This window comes from Eumetopias jubatus, unplaced genomic scaffold, assembly GCF_037043125.1.
Source record: "Eumetopias jubatus isolate StellerSeaLion01/CBP00866 unplaced genomic scaffold, mEumJub1_p1.0 scaffold_3, whole genome shotgun sequence".
Taxonomy (NCBI): domain Eukaryota; kingdom Metazoa; phylum Chordata; class Mammalia; order Carnivora; family Otariidae; genus Eumetopias; species Eumetopias jubatus.
The window spans coordinates 9,010,408-9,031,365 of record NW_028274809.1 but is presented as its reverse complement, the minus strand read 5'-3'; the positions used below and the strand labels follow the sequence as shown (position 1 = coordinate 9,031,365).

The window sequence follows — 20,958 nt, the reverse complement described above, 5'->3', positions numbered from 1 at the left end:
TCAGTTTGGGAAAAAAGTGTCCCCTGAGTGTCTTTGTTAGGTTTGATGAAGAGTGGAGAGTTGTGGGAACATGTGATAGGACCAAAAAGAAGGTATGAGCTAAGTTCATTAAACTGGAGCAGACAGCGAGGCCTGTTCTTCAAATTCCTCTCGGTGTTCCTGTCTTCAGAGATAAGGGTGCTCCTTTCCTCTGGGTACAGGGAAGGCACCTTGCACTTGGGGGGTCTATGACCTGCTTCAAGGAAGGTCACAGAGTCCCTCCTACATCTGCTGTTTCTCAAATTCCTTCAGCTTGAAATAGTCAATATGCCAAGATGCTATGTTTTGGGGTAGCATGTCCTGAACTCTGTCATATTTTCTATTGATCTGTCTTCTGGTTAACTAATTCTTTCTTCTGCTGTTAAGCCCTTCTAGTGAATTTTTTCAGATATTTTGTTTTCCAGTTCTAGGCTTTCCATTTGGTTCTGTTCTTAGAGTTTCCATCTCTCTCCAGATATTCGCCATTTATTAGATATATGCATCTTTTCCTGAAAATTATCTAACATATTTGGGTTTCTATTTTTTAAGATTTTATTCATTTATTTGAGAGAGCATGAGCAGGAGGGAGGGGCAGAGGGAGAGGGAGAAGCAAGCTCCCCGCTGAGCAGGGATCCCAGTGCAGGACTCAATCCCAGGACCCTGGGATCATAACCTAAGGCGAAGGCAGACCCTTCACCAACTGAGCCACCCAGGTGCCCCTATTTAACATATTTGTAACGGTTAAAGGCCTTGCCTACAAATTTCAACATGCGAGTTATGTGTTTATTGACATTTGTTTTGATTGTGGACTACATTTTCATACTTCAGTGCATGCCTAATTTTTTTTTAAAGTAAACTCTATGCCCAACATGGCCCTCAAACTCAGAACCCTGAGATGAAAAGTCACATGCTCTATAGAGAGAACCATCCAGGCACCTCTAGTAAATTTTTCTTCCTGGACATGGCATGTTGCCCTGTAGAGTCTGAATTCTATCATCCTCCTCTGAATATTATTTTGTTCTAGTAGGCAACTAAATTCCCAACAGATCACCTTGATAATGTGGGGGCTTAGTTTCAAGGTTTAGGCTTTGTTAAGGTGGGCCTATTTTGGTTTTGCATTTTGCCCCTACTCCTAGGTTCAGTCCTTATGCCTGGAATGTGGCTGTTACTTCTACAGTATGGCCCTTCTCAGTTTCAAAGAAAAGCTTGAAGTGCTTATCAAAACCCTCTAATTGGGCAGAACTTGAACTCCAAACTCTCTCCCCGTAGCCACGCATCACAGTCAGCTCTTTCACCTCCACTGTTGATTTCCCCTGGGCTAATTAGAGACTTGCCCTGAGCATACGCAATTTAGGACTTGGCCGAGAATGTGGAGCTATTAAGTGTGCAGTTTTATGGCTCTATGTCTCCTGTATTTTCAGGAAAATTTCCAGACTCAAACTACAAACTGACTCTTCAGTGCAGTAAGACCCCCTTTTCTGCTTAAACTCTAAGGATTCACGCTAACTGGGGGATACCCTCAGGGGGACAGGAAAGCTCGTTAAAGATGGATCTCACACAGTACTCCTGTCTTCTTTCAAGGATGACAGACATCTGCTCCAGTTTCTACCTGCTATTATTTGTCCAACATCTTCAAAAGTTGATTTATATTTTGTACAGAGTTTATAATTGTTATCAACAGGAGGAGGGTTTGTCTGTTTTAAGCCACTCCATCATTACCAGAACCAAACTCCCTAGCTTAACTGTATTTTAAATGCAAATACATCTTATCTAATGCATTAGTGAACACATATAATTCTATCACAAAAGTTGTGCTTAAAAACTAATAATTTTATGGTGTTGGGAAAATTGGACAGCCACATGCAGAAGAATGAAACTGGACCATTTCCTTACACCACACACAAAAAAGACTCAAAATGGTTGAAAGACCTAAATGTGAGACAGAGTTCTCCTAAAGGAGAACCCAGGCAGCAACCTCTTTGACCTCAGCCAAAGCAACTTCTTCCTAGAAACATCACCAAAGGCAAGGGAAGCAAGGGCAAAAATGAACTATTGGGATTTCATCAAGATAAAAAGCTTTTGCACAGCCAAAGAAACAGTCCACAAAACCAAAAGACAACCAACAGAATGGGAGAAGATATTTGCAAATGACATATCAGATAAAGAACTAGTATCCAAAATCTATTAAGAACTTATCAAACTCAACACCCAAAGAATAATGCAATCAAGAAATGGGCAGAAGACATGAACAGACATTTTTCCAAAGAAGACATCCAAATGGCCAACAGACACATGAAAAAGTGCTCAACATCGTTCAGCATAAGGGAAATCCAAATCAAAACCTCAGCGAGATACTACCTCACACCAGTCAGAATGGCTAAAATTAACAGGTCACAAAACGACAGATGTTGGCGGGGATGTGGAGAAAGGGGAACCCTCCTACACTGTTGGTGGGAATGCAAGCTGGTGCAACCACTCTGGAAAACAGTATGGAGGTTCCTCAAAAAGTTGAAAATAGAGCTATCTTACAACCCAGCAATTGCACTACTGGGTATTTACCCCAAAGATACAAATGTAGGGATCCAAAGGGGTACATGCATCCCGATGTTTATAGCAGCAATGTCCACAATAGCAAAACTGTGGAAAGAGCCAAGATGTCCATCAACAGATGAATAAAGAAGATGTGGTGTATACACACACACACACACACACACACACACACACACACACACACACACACCATGGAATATTATACAGCCATCAAAAGGAATGAAATCTTGCCATTTGCAATGACGTGGATGGAACTGGAGGGTGTTATGCTGAGTGAAATAAGTCAATCAGAGAAAGACATGTATCATATGACCTCACTGATATGAGGAATTCTTAATCTCAGGAAACAAACTGAGGGTTGCTGGAGTTGGGGTGGGGTGGGAGGGATGGGGTGGCTGGGTGATAGACATCGGGGAGCATATGTGCTATGGTGAGCGCTGTGAATTATGCAAGACTGTTGAATCACAGATCTGTACCTCTGAAACAATGCAACATAAGAAAAAAAAAAGAAGAAGATAGCAGGAAGGGAAGAATGAAGGGGGGAAAACTGGAGGGGGAGACGAACCATGAGAGACGTTGGACTCTGAAAAACAAACTGAGGGTTCTAGAGGGGAGGGGGGCAGAGGGATGGGTTAGCCTGGTGATGGGTATTAAGGAGGGCACGTTCTGCGTGGAGCACTGGGTGTTATGCACAATGAATCATGGAACACTACCTCAAAAACTAATGATGTAATGTATGGTGATTAACATAACAATAAAAAATTTAAAGGAAAAAAATTTAATAATTTTACCTCAATATAATTGGTTTCCCTTGTCATCCTTATTTTTTAAAAGTTTTAAAGTAATCTCTACACCCAACATGGGGTTCAAACTCACAACTCTGAGATTAAGAGTCACATGCTCCCAACTGAGCCAGCCAGTTGCCCCTGTATTCCTTTCTTTTAAATAAATAATTTTGAGAATATTATTCTGAGAGGTTCAAAGGCTTTCCCCTATACGCAAACGTTAAGAACTTTAAAAATATATGTTAAGAACTCCTGGCCTAGATTCTCTCCTGCTATCACAGCTTTCCCTACAGTTGGAGCAGTTTCTCCAGGGTCCCTTCATTCAGCCCTTACTGAGTACCTACTACGTGTCAGGCACTGTCCTAGGCCCAAGACACAGAACAATGAACAAAACCGAGCCCCTCTACTCAGAGCTGTCAGGGACATGTGTGTTTTCACATTTCCATGTGGAGGGACCAGTAACAGAGGAACTCTCCAGGACTTTACCCTCAGTTGCTGGGTTACCTGACCTGAGGGGGACAGCCACCAACTCACATCTATCAATTGGAGAGAATGAGATCCTTTCTGTTGAAAGGATCTAATCCTAGGGCTGTTCTTTTCTTTCCCTCTCCACCTCAGCCCAGTATCACAAAGCCGCCACTCTACTGTGCCCATTTTTCTCAGGATGGAAGGAGAGATCATCTATCAGATGCTGCAGATAAGCAGTTGGACAGAAGCCACAATGCTGGGGAAAAGGAGTGGGAGGCAGGAGTGTGGTCCTTCTCAAAGTTTGGCAATGAAGGGAAGTGGAAATAACTGGGTGGGGAGGTGGGGTCAGTGGACAATCTTAATTTATTTGGCAGAGAGAGAGAGAACACAACCAAGGGAGGCAGTAGACAGAGGGAGAGGGAGAAGCAGGCTCCCTGCTGAGCAGGGAGCCCAATATGGGGCTCAATCCCAGAACGCCGGGATCATGACCTGAGCAGAAGGCAGATGCTTAACCGAGCCACCCGGGTGCCCCAGGGAACCCTTTTTTTTTTTATGAGAAAAGTTTTGGCACTTTTTTAGGCTGAGGGGAGACAGAGATTGAGATACAAGAGATCATTAGCGAACCAAGCTCAGAAAAATGGGGTAACTCTGAGAAAGGGCACAAGACAAGCGTTCAATAAAATGGGAGGTGTCTGTGGATTCTACTGCATCTCTCAGCGTGCTGAGTGGACTTCCTTGCAGATTCCCAAGCCCCAGCACTTAACCCGGGGGTAAATTTGAAGTTAAAAACACATTGGCCCTGGGGGGCACCTGGGTGGCTCAGATGGTTAAGTGTCTGCCTTCTGCTCAGGTCATGATCCCCAGCTGGGGCCCTGGGATTGAGCCCCATGTCGGGCTGAGCCTGCTTCTCCCTCTCCCCCTACTTGTGTGCGCTCTTTCAAAAGAATAAATAAAATCTTTTCGCGCGCGCGCGCGCACACACACGCACACACACGCACACACGCCTGAAACGAAGCCTCAGGTTTCACATCCTTGTGGATGTGCTGCCACCTGCTGGAAGAATGACAGAAGCAGCGACAACCATTTGCTAAAGGGAACCGCTTTTCTAAAATGGCTGCAAAATCTTCACCCAACCCACCAAATCCAAAACCAGCCTCAAGGAGGCCTAGAATTAAGGTATTTATTTGCAGGATTCCAGTCCCTAAATAGAAACCTGAATGCTCCTCTCTGGCTTTCCAGGGCTACCAACACCCTCCAACCTCCTCTCCATTCCACACCAGTCAGACCACCATCTCCGGAACAAGCAGTAGTAACAGGGCTGGCTGGACCATCACCCTTAATGGTGATGAACTAAATAGAAGATGAACCTTTATTTTCTGCCCACAGCAGGTTTACAGAGGGGCTGAGGTAAATGCCTGGCATACCCCAGGCACAGTATCAGGAGCACTCTTTGGAATCAGAATTCACTCATTCTAGGTGGCTCCATTGGTTAAGCATCTTCTGTTCACATCATGATCTCGGGGTCCTGGGATCATGCCCCAGGATGGGCTCTCTGGTCAGCTGGCAGTCAGCTTCTCCCTCCTTCCGTGCACTCTCTTAAATAGTATACATGTAAGAGGAATTCTTAATGGTCCAGTAGGTTTCCCTTCCCTCCAGCAAGGAACCCACAAGAACCCCAAGTCTGGGGTGGTCAAATCCTATTTAACAGCATTTGAGTAGTACTTGAGCATTGGCTGTGCTGGGCCTGGGCCTACCTCAACCCCAATTCATGTTCCTAATGGCCAAATACCTTTTCAGGTATAAACCTGTAAGCCAGCCAGACAAGAGTAGGCAACCAGGGAAAGCACCTACGTAGGCAACGGCTGTAGGGTCACAAAAGCCCTAGTCCTCCTTTGCTGGATCTTGGGATCTTAACACCAACCTCACAGGCCTTCTTGCAAGTCCAGTGGTGGGGCATTCATCTGCCATTGATACGAATCTTGAACACCATTCACTTTTGCTGTAATTTAAGAGCTAACAGACTTAACCCACGATATTCTTTATTTGCTCCAATTCAAACTTTGGAATCTAGACAAACAGGATGCCAAGGTTTTTAGGTTTGGCTGGTCAGAGAATGTACCCCTGCTGGCTTGAGCTTTCTTCACAGCAGCACCAAACTTCCACTGGCAAGCTCACCCTCCAAGGTGGCCATTGGTCCTCTACATCCACAGTACTTGCATCAGGACTGGTTTGTGTCATGGATGACATGGAGCTTAGATTTCCTCATCCCATAGTGCAACTCAAACAGGACAAAACAGAACTGTCCATTTCCTTGACTGCCCTCTAAGCCTAAAAAATTCTCATGTGTGTGTACATATATACATATATATACACACACACACATATTTTTTAAAGGATTTTATTTTTAAGCAATTTCTACACCCACTGTGGGGCTCAAACTCACAACCCTGAGACCAAGAGTTGCATGCTAACTAGCCAGGTGCCCCTTCTACATTTTGACTACTCTGATTAAAACAGGTGCTTAGAGTCCATGGGCGTTTGGATTTGGATGGCTAGGTTTAAAATCTCTGCTCTGTTATCATCTGGGCCACTGTTTAGTAATCCTGTTAATCCCTTGGCATAGACCTTTCATATGGCCCTTAACCTTAATCAGAGGTAGATGGGATAAGGAGTACTTATGTTAGGGAGTACGAACATAGTCTAATACCAAAGTTCTTTCTCATCGGTTTAACCTGAAGCTGTTGGTGGACTTGGTAGTTTCCTCCCCAGGCTCACAGTCCCAAAGCCCCCACTGGTCCAGTCATCTGGCACAAGTTCTATTGAGTCACTGCCAATTTCAATGGGTCCACGCTCTCAGCTGCATGCCTCAGGAGGCCTGACCAATGTGCTCCTGGACCCTCTCCAGAACTTCTTCAGCATACCTGATATCCTCAGGCCTGCTATAAGCAGGTAAGCCATAGCAGATTGCCAACAAGCCTTTCATGTCACCTTACCAGCCATTTCACCAAATCTTGTAGCCAGGATACTTGACACCAATTTACCAAGCATTTCCGGAAGGGGTGGTGGGATGGATCTGGAGTGGCAGAGCTGGCTTTGCCATGCTCTACCTTCAGTAATAGTCCAGGAGAAACACTCTAGGAAGTACAAGTCTGGCACCAGAGTTTAGGACTTTTAATTTGTCCCAAAGTTGCTGAAGCAAAAATCATGATAAAACATTCTGCTTTCCTTTACAACCCCCCAACGCAAAAAACAAAAACAAAACTATTTGTAGGAAAAAAATGGTTTTGTACATGGGAAGAAACAATATAAATTCAAAACTTACAGATAAGGATTAGCTCTATCACTCATCTCTTTAAAAAGTTTATATGAATATCCAGTCAAAACCAACAGGGTTATCTCCCTTGAAATGTTATCTATACGAATTTCCAAGTAGACCACAGGACTGTACTGTCTTGGAATGTCCTCAGAAGGCTCTGTCATTGATCAGGTAACAGAGTAAAAACCCCAGAGTCCTTTTCTTTCAAACAGAAGAGGGAAAGACAGAGGGATGGAAGAAACTATTCAAACTTCGTCTTCTTTCCTTGTGGCTTGTGGTCTCCCCCTCCTCCTCTGCCTCCTCGGAAGCCTCCTCGCCCTACAAGAAGGCAAGACATTCATTAAAGAATGAGTGCAAAGCTGCCAGGACTCCTCCCTTCCCCAGAGTGATCAGTGAGAACTTGTGAGACAGGGTACCATGGGCTCTGAGCACATTCCAAAGTGCATATGCCACAGTTACCAGGGCATACAAAAGGAAGACCCCCAGCCTTCTTACCTCCAAAGCCTCCCCGGCCTCTGCCACCAAATCCACCTCGGCCTCCTCTGCCACCACCTCGGCCTCCAAAGCCACCTCGGCCTCCACCACGGCCTCCAAAGCCACCTTCACCCTTAGGCTTGGCCCAGTCCAAAGTAACTTTGTTTCCATCAATTTCACCATCTTCCATGGCCTCCTTGGCAGCTTTGGCATCTTCCTCACTGTTGAAGTCTACAAAACCAAACCTAAAATGCCGAGTGAAATTGCCCATTATAGAACACATACTGAACAAGTGCCCAGATTAACCGCACATGCTAGACACTGATCCCATAGGAAGTAGACTTGCTCAACTGAGAAAGACCCAAATAATACAGCAGCTACCTATGGAAGGTTGAAACTGGTTTTACTGACTGCTTGAACCTCAGAAATGTCTCACAAAATAGCAAAATATACCTCTGTGAAGACAGAAGGTAAAATAATGCAACTGTGAATTGTCTCTTCTTCTCGTGCGAATCCATAAACTGCCACCAATGGACAGAAAGGAGCTCAATGAGAAGATGTGCCAGATGGGAGATCTCCACTTAGCAGACACCGAACATTCCCTGCTCATCTTACCCTTTGGAAGACCCAGTCTCCCGGTCAGTGACTATCCTTGCCCGAACAGAGCCATCAAATGACTCCTTTAATGTCTCTTCTGTGGTATCCTCAGACAGACCTTTGACAAACAAAGTTTTGGACGGCTCTACGGAAGAAAAATTGTACATTTTACCTAAAGCCACAAGTCATAATAACCAGATGCTGGCTTTCAATAATGTCCAGTATAAGACTACTGGCCAAGAATGCTCATCTTAGCAGATGCTAGCCTTTCACTTAAAAGCTGAAAAAAAGCAGCTAAAAGCAACTTAGCAAACTAGTGCTGAATTAAAAAAGGCATACAACCACCACCATCTTAAGCTTACACTGATTACTAGAGCAGCTCAGATCCTGTCTCAGATCCTTTATGGAAAGCAGAAGTAATGCAAACAAGGCAGACAGCAATCCCTAAGCAGGCAGCTTTTTACAATTACTGCACAGGGCAGTAACCAGGGGCAGATGTACTGCTCAGAGAAGACAGCTGGATCAGAACTTGACTATCTAGAGGAATTTTCTTGAGATTTCATCAATTGTTTTCTCAGATAATCAGTCATCATATCCAGTATCCTTCACTTAGCAACAAGAGGAAAACAAAAATGTTCGTCTCTAAATTGGACCAAAAAAAAACCGAACCAAACCAAACCAAACCAAACAAAAAAAAAAAAACATGCAGCAATGCACCGAGCAGTGCTGACCCACAACACCACACCCTATTAAATATAACTCACGGCTCCGGGCATTAGGTGATCCTCTGGGTCCTTGCAACTCCAGTCTGATTGCTCTGCCCTCAATTTCCCTTTTATTACAGGAATTTAAAGCTTCTTTAGCATCTTCAAATGAAGCAAATTCTATAAATGCATACCTGAGGATGAACAATCAATACTTAGAGCAAGTTACCAAGCACATGGCTCCTATGCTATTATCTAACGCCACCAAGCCTTTTACCTCAAAGAGATACTTAAGTCATGCTCTTTATACAAATTTGTGGAGCTGAAGTCATTCAGCTTCCGGTAACAGGAAAAAATAACTTTACTTCCCCCCCCCTTTTAGATCTATGCAAGACATTCTTAGAGCCCATAATTGATAACCTAAAGACACTAGTTATTTTACCCTTTAGATTTGCCATTTTGGTTCTGGGGCACTTTAATAAAAGTTGCCTTCTCAAATACTTCCTGAAGGGTTTCTTCTGTTGCATTGTAAGAGAGGTTGCTTAAAACCAGTGTTTTTGATTCACCTACAAAAAAAAAAAGTGCCAAATGAAGACTGAAGCAATGGTCCCCAAGTTTAGTCACGGCTACAACACCTTACTCAAGAACTTCCACACTGTGAAGAGTTAACATACCAATGTTGATGCAGGTGGACTTCCACCTGCTAGTCATACTGAGTACTTGTCATGCACGATTTCATTCCTGTTACCTAGAGATAAAGCTACCTGTCTGCATCTTCCTACAACATTCTAATTTAAAAATGCACACTAATTAAGTAAAAAGCATACATATCAAAGGAAGCTAATCTGTCTATGTTCTAATGCAAAAGGACTCCGTATAGCTCTCACTCAAGACGCTGAGTTATTATTACAAAGAGGTGTAACTTGTTTGATGTCAATCTACAAGGTTTCACCCATCAATCCTGGGATTCCCTAAGTTCTTACCACTCCAAGTGCTATTCTTGCCGCCTCTAGAGTCGTGACTTTGACCCTTCTCTCCGGTGTAGAACAGGGAGATAGCCCGCCCATCTATCTCTGTGCCCTGCTTTTCTTCCAAGGTTTTTTCTGCATCAGCTTCGGTCTTAAATTCAATATAAGCAATCCTGCAAAACAGTGGGGGGGGGGGGGAAACCATATTCTTCTAACACAAATGTTTTAATCTCAGCAACAGTAACTCGTTTCAAATGAGTACAATAAAAACGTCGTTTCAAAAAAACTGAAATGTTCTGGTTTTCTGCCATGTTCCGCTTCTCAATTAAACTTTCCTCCCATACTACACAAGGTTGCCAAGTACACCTAGAACATTTGTTCCTGGTCTCCCCACCTCACTGCATAACTACTATTACTTACAAAGCTTGGCACACTGCAAAGTACTTTATACATACCAGCTCGCCTTTTAAAAAAAAAAATCACACTATGGATTAAGTATATTATCTCCACTGTACAGACAGGAAATGGAGGCACTGATTAAAGGTTAATTTGCCCAGTATCACACACCGGGAAAGTGAGATCAAAATTTCTTTTACGAAATCAGGGAAATGCATTAATTTAAATAAAACTCAACCTTCCATAGACACAAAACATACCCTTTACTCTTTCCATCCTTGCTGACTAATCTGATCTCCGCAGCATCTTCAAATACTTCTTTTAATTCATCCTGAGTAACTTTGTAAGGCAGATTTTTAGCCAAAAGTGTCCTTGCATCTCGATCTAGATAAAAAAGACAAAACTGGAAACATATGGCCTAAAAGACACTCTCCTCACCCACAAAGACCAACTAATGGAAAAGTTCTGTTCCAATAATTTGAGATCCTACAATATATAAGGCACTCTGCTAGTATGGAGATGCAGCAGTGGAAAAACACAAGCTGCTGTCGTAATTGAAATCAAACTTTGTGCTGAATACTTAGAGCGGAGCTCAAACTAAAATAGGTGCTCAGTATTTTTTGAATTAAAAAACCATCAACATACATTTTGAAACATGGTAAGTGAACAGAGAGAAGCTAAAGGATACGAAGAGCGTAGCTGGGACGCACTCTAGTTCCAGTGAGTAAAGACCTCTCTATAGTTAACCAATTCTTTTTTTAATGAAGTCTATTCTTGCTTACCTGACTCAGGAATTTGTATCACCAGCAAGCAGTGGATTTAACAGTTGAACTCACTTAATTCTCACATTATAAGGAAACCCAAAGGAAAAAAGCTAAACTATTTAGTCTGGCCACTTAGCTCCAACTAGATACATATCCGTTAACAAGTTAGAGAGCAGTATCACAATCACCTAAAGCCTTACATACCTTTCTTACTGTCTTTTCCCTTTGGTTTTTCTAGTTTAATTTCGTTGCCGAAGACTTTTAAACCAGTGAGTTCCAAGGCTTTTTCCAGGTCTTCAGCAGATTCAAAATCCACATAGCCAAACTTCCTTTAAGGCGGTAAGATGAAAAAAGCAAAAATTATGAGTGGGGGAAAAATCCCACAAAAACACAAGCTATAGACCACATACCGGGCAAGCAGTAACACTAATGTGAGGATGCAAGCAAGGATCAAATTAAAACAAAAACACCTACGGTATTAACAGAAGTCAAGGCTCTATAAACTGTTGCTACTACAGCGTAAGGTGTAAATACTGATGCGAGTTTACCTTTGAGGTCTTATTAGCCATACTGCTCGTAACAATTGATATTAACCGACAAAAAGAACCTGTTTTCAGCACTAAGAAAATCCTACCTAAAAGCATTAACCGTTACAGCTCTTCAAATCCAATACTCTTACATACATACATATTCTTTTTCTTAAAGACTTTATTTATCTGACAGAAAAAGACACAGCAAGAGAGGGAACACAGGCACGGGGTGTGGGAGAGAGAGAAGCAGGCCCCCCGCGGAGCAGGGAGCCCGACGTGGGGCTCAATCCCAGGACCCTGGGGACCATGACCTGAGCCGAAGGCAGATGCTCAACGACTGAGCCACCCAGGCGCCCCTCTCGTGCATTTTTAAAGATTTTATTTATCTGGGAGCACGCGCAAACATGGGGGCGGGGGGCGGCAGGCTCCCTACTGAGGGAGCCCAATGCAGGGCTGGATCCCAGGACCGAGAGCATGACCTGAGCCGAAGGCAGACACTTAACCGACTGAGCCACTCAGGGGCCCCAAATCCAGTATTTTGAGATGGTTCTAGAAGCTTAAACATCGAATCTCGTAACTTATTAAAAATTTAGTAGTAGAACAAAATTTAAAGATTTTGGAAACATCAATTTGGGATTTTTTATTTTGATAATCTGGTAACTTAATTCATTAATCTCTAATATTTGAAGACTTGCAAACCCAGAAGTAATGTGCAGAACTCCCTCATACTCACCTAGACACACCAATTCTGACATCCACAACGGCAAGATCATTTTTAGCGAAGAGGTCACTGATGCCCGTTTTTAATTCAGGAGCAGATTTACTGAAGTTCAGGTTTCCAACAAAAAGATTGAATGACGTAGTCGGTTCCGTAGCTGTACAAAATACAAACTCAAATTAGTCTACTTGTAAAGTATGGCATAAGCTTAAACTTCCAGTCTGCCATTTCCACACAGAGCACATCAGACATCACAGTATCACATCAGGTTTCAGTATTAAGTCCCTTTGTTGTTCATCACTTGTGCTATCTATCAGGCATCCTAACCCTCCCCAATCCCCCCCTATTCCCCAGTCACCTTCTACTTTCTGCTTCTTGGCTTCTGGAGCTGCTTTCTGTTTGGCCATTTCCTTCTTTCGTTTTCCAGGTGCTTCTTTAACAGGCTCTGAAGAAGATTTCAAGCAATCTCGTTACCAGTGAGGAGCCGCACAGAATGAAGGGCCTCCCCCGACCCTTTCTAAGTTACCTCTGTACCCAACATGTGGCTCGAACTCATGACCTCACAGTCAAGAGTTGCATGCTCTAGCAACTGAACCAGCCAGATGCCCCTTGAAGTGTCTCCTTCAAATTTTCAGAAGCTAACTTGATTACCTTCCTCCTCCTCCTCCTCTTCCTCTTCCTCATCGTCATCCTCCTCTTCCTCATCGTCATCGTCATCTTCCTCCTCCTCCTCTTCCTCTTCCTCTTCGTCCTCAGCTGTGCTCTTGGCCTTCACAGGAACAGCTTTTGCAGGGGCTTTCTTCCCTTTGGCTGGCGTAGTCTCCATAGCATCTTCTTCAGAGTCTGAAAGTGATGCAACTTAGTCAAACACTCAGAAGAATTCTACCAAAACAGTATTAGTTCTGGGAAAATCTAAAGGAGACATACTCCCATCAATGCCCCTGTGCTTAGCAAATGATGGAAGGCAGTGAGATTACTTGGAAGCAAAAGGCTCCATTATGAAAAATGCTCACAGAATGTGCCGTTGTAAGCGCCTCCTCAGGGGCAGGCAGTGATTGTGGGTAAGCCTAGCGTGCCACCAACACCCCAGAAGACGCCTGGAACGGTTTTCGCCTAACTCCCAGGTCGTCACGGAACCCACAGAAGACGGAGCATTACTACCGAAACTCACCCCTGACGGATCTTACAAAAGGGGCCCAAGAACCAACGAAAGAACTCCTAACCGTCTTCCTCCTCGTCGTCGTCGTCCTCGTCGTCGTCGTCCTCGTCCTCCTCGTCGTCGTCATCATCGTCGTCCTCGTCTGAGGCAGGGCCGGCTGCAGCTGCCTTCATCACCGCGGGCTCGAACTCGTCCTCGTCGTCGTCATCCTCGTCCTCGTCGTCGTCGTCCTCGTCACTGTCGTCCTCGTCGTCGTCGTCGCTGTCCTCCTTCCTGGCGTTCTTGCCGTTCTTTGCTCCCTTGGCCGGGGCGGCCGCTCCCTTCTTACCAGGAGCTGCTCCCAGTGCCTTGCCTGCTGCGGCCCCCTTCTTGCCAGGTGTCGCTACCGCTTTGGCCGGCACAACGGTCTTCTTGGCTGGCGTGGCCACTGCCTTTTTGCCAGGGGTGACAACTGCTTTCTTGGCCGGTGTGGCAACTGTGACTTTTTTTGTCGGGGAAACCATCACCTTCTTTGCTGGAGCTGTGGTGGCAGCCTTCTTGCCTTTTTTCTGAGGAATGATAACCTGAAGAATAAATAAAACCAAACGTAAGTCTGTTCCCAAACCCAAAAAGACAGCTCGGGGTCATGAGCCGGTACTGAACCCTGGAACTGGCGCTGGCTCCAGACCACGCGCAGGAGGACGTACGCTAGCGGGCTCAACTACAGGCCCGGGACACAGGCCCCGCCGTGTGCCGGAAAGGAGACCCTTCATCGTCAAGTCCAATGCTCAAGCATACGGAATCCCTCCTTAACAGTTAAAGTACCTCACACATCACAACCCCATCTTTAAAGCAGCACAGCCTAACGTGGACTCCGACGACAGGCCACGCAGACCCCACCTGCCACCGTGTGACAGCCTTAGGCAACGCTTTAAAAAAAAAAAATCCTAAGCCTCAACTTCTTTCTCCCGTGAAGGTAACAGCACCAACCTCACATATTGTTAGAGATTATGAGTTGACGTATGTAACTGTTAAGTTCTGCACATAAAAAGTTCTACTCATTAAGTGCTACTAAATCATTTAGAAGTCCTAGAGTGGGTGGCACTATAAAGTTCATTGAATGCTCATTATTAAAACCAAAAAATAAAACGAGTATCAAATACACTGGGCAGTTAGCCCTTGCAAAATTAATACAAAAAGTGAGCATCTTAGGCTTGATAAAAACCGTTATTCACCTACATTTAAGTTATACTTTTTGCTCACTGCTGGTTTTATCGGGTAATGTATTATCAGTAAAACCTTGATTAAATCCTACACAAGAAATCTGAGCACAAATACAATAGTTGTCTTTACAGTGAACAAACAGGAACCAGGAATGGTAACAGGTTATACACAAAAAGAGGTGGCAACCCTCAACCCTCACCAAGAGGTACAGTAACCAGTATCACTAAGCTCATACACAATGAACAGAGACTAAATCCCGCTTAGAAGCTGGGAAAATAATTAAAATAACCACTATTATTATTCTGGTAAAGCTAACCTCAAACCTGAATACAATGCACAGCAATGCCGCTCAACAGTTAACAGTCCAGGCTGTTTATAATCTAGTATGTTAGGTTAACATACTCAAACTAGAAAAATGTCACTAGTTAGTTAACAAAACAAGTAACACCAAGCCCTGAACAGTGCTCATGGAAAGGAGACTCCCAATCTTTTCTCTCAAATCCAAATACTTACCTGTATCAACATGTCAATGAAGGGCTTGGGAAACAATCATGTCAGCAGGCCATGGATGAAGGAATATAATCTTACTTTTGTCAGTATTTTCAGACATCTAATACCACCTGTTTTAACTCTCCATTTCCTAGTGGAACACACGTCTGCATTAAGTCGTATATAATTACCTCTTCTCCACTGCTATCATCATCTTCATCTTCTGACATTTCCTCATCTTCACTGTCTTCTTCTACCTCCTTTGGGGGAGGAGCCATTTTCTTGGGGTCACTTTGATTTTTACCAGCCTAAAATAGACATTTAGCACATTACACCTACATCTCAGACCATTCATATTTTGCCATCATTCTTTAGAAAAAAGCAGTCATCTCCCTTTCTTAAAATCCGTCTTTCCTACTGCTAGATATTAAAATAAAAATATAAACTGTTATTGAGGTCAACGTTAAAACAGAAACTGTCAACCCCCACTCCATTATTCCTGTCACGTTTTACAAAAAGGACCCGAGAATGGAAAGGCAGCTACAAGGAAAATTATCTCCCTCCTCCTTCTGCCTTCGTTAAGCACATCCGTTTTTTAAAACTATACTTGCAGCATCAACCATTACCTCAGACGTGAATTTAATAAACTACAACTGGCCGATTTTAACGGCCAACAATCCGTAGCCCTTCGCCGAGAGCGGGGAACTACACCTGAAAAAAAGCCTTTGGTAAATTCTGGCACCACATCCTACACTGTCGCCTGAATCCAAATTCGGGGGAGGATCTTTAAGACAACTTTTTTTTTTTTTTTTTTTAAATCAGACCTTAACCTCACTACAGCTTTGGTCTTCCCATGAACTTCCCTCCCGTGATAACAACCCCGCCCCTTCCAGGCCCGGCGGGGCCACGTGGGGATACCCCGCAGGTCCCCATGTGCGCGCAGCACGGCACAGAAAGCACGAGGCTGGGCCTCCTCCTGGAGCCCACCTCGTGTCCGCCTGCCTGGCCGGAGCCGACATCCCGTGGGCCGCAGGGCCTCCACCTAAAGCAATCCCGCCGCTTCTCCACCTCACCGCCAGGTCCCCTCCGCAGACGCCGGGGCACACGCGGCGCGCGGCCCACGTGGCGGGCCGCGCGCTGGGGCACGTGCGTCAGGAGGCGGGGTCCCGTTTGGGCCAGCCGCAGGAGTTTGGCATCATCCCTCCACCCCGGGGCCCAGCGCCCCCTCCCCAATCAGTCTTGAAGTCTTTCCGCGCCCCATCAACCACCCGCGGAACCTGCCGAAGCTCTTCACCTCTCCACCAAATAGCCAAAAGCCGCGAGACCTCCCCACTAATCGCGCGAGATTTCCCGCAGCATGGCGCCCTCGAACGCGCCCGGGACGGCGCGCAGGCCCTCCTCCTCGCGGCGCCGCGCGCGCGCTCCTCAGAAAGCAGGCCTCAACGTCCATGCTTGCGCAAGCCGTCTTCTTACCTTTGCGAGCTTCACCATGATGGCGGCTTATGCCGACAGAGTGTGTGGCGAGCGAGTGGCGCAGACGAGCCCAGAGAAACCCAAGCGACGTCGATGGCGGCCGCTGGTACAGAAGATCCCGGAGCGCGTACACTTGGCTGCTAGCTAGAGCTCGAGACTGAGGCGAAAGACTGAGCCTGCCCAGTAATCGCCTCTGGAAAGGCGACGACGGCCCCCTCGTGACTCCGTGTCGACCAATCAGAGGTTGCGCCCATCCCCTGGACCAATCGCGAGCCTCTACCCAAGAACGGCGCGGGGCGGGGCGCAGGCGGGAGTGGGCGGGCCGAGGCGGGCAGGGGAGGGGGAGGGGATTCGGTGGCGGCGCCCTGGGGGCGGGACTCGCTTTGTGCAAGGCCGGCGCTGATTGGGTAGTGAGAGCGCGGTTCCTGAAGTGCCCCTCCGCGGCTCGCTGTCCGGGCGCCTGCGCTGTGGGACGGACGTTTTTGGCGCCGCTCGTTCCTGAGCCCCGGGCTGTTGGATAGGGATGGTCTTGGGTTCCCGAGTGTGTCGAGGTCCTGTGGACTCGGGAGGCCTTGGAGATGCTACGCGGCTCCGGCCCGCTCTCCACGCTGAGCCGCCCGGCGGCCGTGGAGAAAGCAGTTCGTCCACCGTTTCCCCGCTGATGAGCCCGAGACCTCCGGAAATTCAGGGTCCGCAAGGTTCACAGCGCCCCCGTTGGAGGCCCATCTCAGCCCCGCCCGCCAACGGACCAGGGCCAGAAAATCCCCGTCTGCAGGTGGTTCTCTCCCGGGCCACGTGTCCGAAGCTGCCTCCTGAGAGCTTTTTTTTTTTTTTTTTTAAATAAAGACAGTCGCGTATGTTGTGAGCAGTGCACAGATAGCACATTTAATGTCAAGTAAGCTCACGCACTAGGTATTTCTCCCAATGAGGAAAAGGCCCAGAGAGATAACTTCCTGGTGGTCACCAGGCGTCGTAACTGGGGTGGGGAGAGGAACCTGACCAAGCACAGAGCCAACCCTTTGACCACTCACGAGTTACCTTTTTGTTAATTTGGGACTAAAGCATACATTAAAATGTGACTGCGCATTCAGTATCACCAGATGGTCCAGGAGTCGGTCAAAAGAGCCAAAGAAAAAGTTCCCTCAATGGCGGAGGCACAGAAGGTTCTTTGCATTGTGATTTGATTTTGCCAATTATTTAGATGGGTCACTGTGGGCAAACTTCATTGGTGCCAAACTTAACCCAGAGCACTTCCTGCTCTGCCTAGAGCCTAGTATAGAGCCTGCCTAGAACATATCCTGGGCATCTGATACCTAAAATGTTTCTACGAAACCATGCCTGATACCTTCAGCTATGACGATATTTCCACAATTGCACTGCTGTTCAGAGTCAACTCTGGAGATTCTAATTAAAGAGGTTTGGGTTGGGGACCAGGATTTTGTATTTTAACAAGGGCCCATGGGGATTCTTGTGAGCAATCAAGTTATTTTGCAATTCCTAACTAGCATACTCCTGGGACTGAGTATGTAGGAAATCCACAGTTACTCCGGGGGGCTCTGATCAGGGAGGGGGCTGGGGCCAGTTCTGCGGTCAGCACCCTGCTTTCTGACCTGTGGAAATCCCCCAGGAAGTTCATTTTCTAAATTCTGAGATGGGGACCAGGGTACACTTCCTGGGTTATGGGGGACAGAAAGAATGGCATGGGCCAAGGCATGGTGGAATAAGACCCTGGTGTTTTTTTGGGGGGGGGTTGTTTTTGTTTTGTTTTTAAAGATTTTATTTGACAGCATGAGTGGGTGGGGGAGGAGCAAGGGGAGAGGGAGAAGCAGGCTCCCCGCTAAGTAGAGAATCCCATGAGGGACTCTATCCCAAGACCCTGGGATCATGATCTGAGCTGAAGGCAGATCCCAGGACCTCGGGATCATGACCTGAGCTGAAAGCAGATGCTTAACCGACTGAGCCACCCAGGTGCCCAAAGACCCTGGTGTTTTCAAGCAGTATGGCACAGAGCAAGATTAGGGCACTCATAGAAAGAGGCTGGAGAGGTGAGCGGTAGGCATGATCAAGTGAAAATATTCTAGAAATATTGGTGTGGCTGGTTCCTTGTTCAGATCTGTTCATATCACCTCCTAAGAGGTTTTCCCTGACCTTCTAATGAAAAGTGCCACCCAGGGACTCCCTATCACATCACCCTAATTGAGTCATCTGCAGGTACATAATTACAACCTGGCATCTTTCTTGACTGTTTATTGTCTGTTTGCTCCCTCCCCAGCCATGAGAACATAGATTTTGTTCTCTGCTATATTCCTGGCACCTAAAGCATTGGCGGACACAAGTAGAGGTGAAAATCATTTGTTGAATGAATGAATGAATGAATGATTGATTTAGGAAAAGGAAGTAGTGGGAAGATCCAGTATTGTTTAGTGTTCAAGTCCCTTGCTTTGGAGTCAGCCTGGGATAGAAAAATAGTTATGCTTAATATTTACATAATGCTTTACTAAGTTCCAGGCAGTATTCCAGTTTTTTACATATTGATTCATTTACAAGAAAGTTACCTCTGTTTTACAGAACTAGGGCATAGTGAGGCAAATCAACTTGTCCAGGGTCACATAGCTAGTAAGTAGAGGAGCTAGGACCCTACTCTGTCATTCCAGGTTCTTCATCTATAAAATGGGGATCATAATAGTACCAGCCTCTTGGGTCATTATGGGTATTAAGTGAGATGCTGCGTGTATTTCTTTAGGGCAAATAATAAGCCCTAAGCCCTCAATTTTTTAAAGATTTCTTTAGTTTTTAGAGAGAGCACGCAGGCAAATGGGGGGAGGGGCAGAGGGAGAGAGAATCCTCAAGGAGACTGACTCCCGGCTGAGCCGGGAGCCCAACGTGGGCCTCCATCCCATGACCCTGAGATTATGACCTGAGCCAAAATCAAGAGTCACATGCTCAACGGACTGAACCACCCAGACACCCCAGCCTTCACTTTTTAGCCATTGTTACTGCTGACAGACTTGGTGACTTGGATAGAGAGGGAGAAAGGATAATTTACTTCCATTATCTGTTGAGTGTGTGCGTGAGTGGAGTGACACAAGCAGGGCTGCAGATCTGGGGGGGAGCTAAGGAGATCAGTGTGGGACATACTGAGTGCATGAGGAATACCCACGGCTTCAGGCCATTGGTCCTGCAGAGATGGTCACATGGCCACAGGCACAGGCTGTATGAGGAACCTGCCCAGAATAGCAGCCAGAATGAAGAGAGGAGGCAGCCCAGGCCTGGTAGGAGACATCTGGAAGTGGAAGAAGGCCCGAGGCAGAAGCAGAGCCAGAGAGGGGAGTCTTACTTTTTATTTATTTTTTAAGATTTTATTTATTTATTTGAGAGACAGAGCACAAGTGGGGGGGGAGGGGCAGAGGGAGAGGGACAAGCAGACTCCCCACTAAGGCAGGGCTCCACGCAGGGCTCAATCCCAGGACCCTGAGATCACGACCTGAGCCAAAGTCAGACAATTAACTGACTGAGCCACCCAGGCGCCCCAGAGAGGGTAGTTTTAGAAGCCAAGGAAAGAGAATGATCCCCCTGCTAATGCTGTTCAAGGAAGAAGATGAACTTTGGGATAGCCTGTGGAGAAGGAGCCAGTAGAGGGAGAATTGGAAGGTCAGAAAGAAAAGGAGAGGACAAGATAAAGTGAGGAAGGATTCTTGAATGAAGGGGCCACCCCTTGGTCCAGACCAATTTGAGACTAAGGGTAAGAGTACCCGTGTAGCTGCCAGTAAGTGTATGCCAGGATGTAGGCTGGGGGGCGCAGCAGCAAGGCTGACCTGTCAGTCTGGCTCAGTAAGTGCCTCCTAAGTGCCCAGATGGTGCCTGGTGCGTGGAAGGTGCTTAGTAAACATCCACTCATTGAACAGAGTGTGGGTGTCAGAATCATGGTAGCTCCCGTCTGTTGGGAGAATGGGAGGTTGTCTTCTGAGAGGAAAGGGAGGGAGTGGGATGGGAGTTTACTGAGCAGACAGTGGTAGGAGAAAAGGAGGGGACACTCTCTTAAATGCCCAAGGATTGAATTAAAAGGCATGCAAAGGTTGGGGCACCTGGCTGGCTCAGTTGGTGGAGCATGAAACTCTTGATCTCAGGGTTGTGAGTTTGAGTCCCATGTTAGGTGTAGAGATTGCTTAAAAACAAAATCTTTAAAAAAAAATAAAAATAAAAGGTATGCAAGGGAATGTAAATTGGTGCACCCACTATGGAAAATGATACAGAGGTTTCTCAAAAAATTGAAAAACAGCGCCACCATATGATCCAGCAGTCCTACTTCTGGGTATGTTTCCAAAAGAAATGAAAACAGGATTTCA

The 20,958-nt window shown here is 46.0% G+C and overlaps 1 protein-coding gene and 3 non-coding genes across 4 annotated transcripts; all 4 read right to left on the bottom strand.

The window, feature by feature from the left end:
- Positions 1 to 6,963: 6,963 nt before the first annotated feature.
- Positions 6,964 to 16,801, bottom strand: NUCLEOLIN (nucleolin multifunctional protein). Its single transcript, XM_028105194.2, has 14 exons — positions 16,613 to 16,801; positions 15,331 to 15,447; positions 13,512 to 14,010; positions 12,940 to 13,131; positions 12,647 to 12,733; positions 12,304 to 12,445; positions 11,245 to 11,369; positions 10,537 to 10,660; positions 9,896 to 10,053; positions 9,355 to 9,478; positions 8,973 to 9,106; positions 8,227 to 8,353; positions 7,633 to 7,856; positions 6,964 to 7,455 (listed from the first exon to the last, which is right to left on the bottom strand). Exons 1-14 carry the CDS (start codon positions 16,628 to 16,630, stop codon positions 7,379 to 7,381), a joined length of 2,148 nt encoding a protein of 715 aa, XP_027960995.1. The 5' UTR covers positions 16,631 to 16,801; the 3' UTR covers positions 6,964 to 7,378.
- Positions 8,037 to 8,170, bottom strand: LOC114210921 (small nucleolar RNA SNORA75). Its single transcript, XR_003609615.1, has one exon. It is a non-coding gene; the product is annotated as a small nucleolar RNA SNORA75 (small nucleolar RNA).
- On the bottom strand, positions 8,726 to 8,806 carry LOC114210926 (small nucleolar RNA SNORD20). The gene has a single exon (XR_003609619.1). It is a non-coding gene; the product is annotated as a small nucleolar RNA SNORD20 (small nucleolar RNA).
- LOC114210925 (small nucleolar RNA SNORD82) lies at positions 12,528 to 12,596 on the bottom strand. The gene has a single exon (XR_003609618.1). It is a non-coding gene; the product is annotated as a small nucleolar RNA SNORD82 (small nucleolar RNA).
- Positions 16,802 to 20,958: the final 4,157 nt, after the last annotated feature.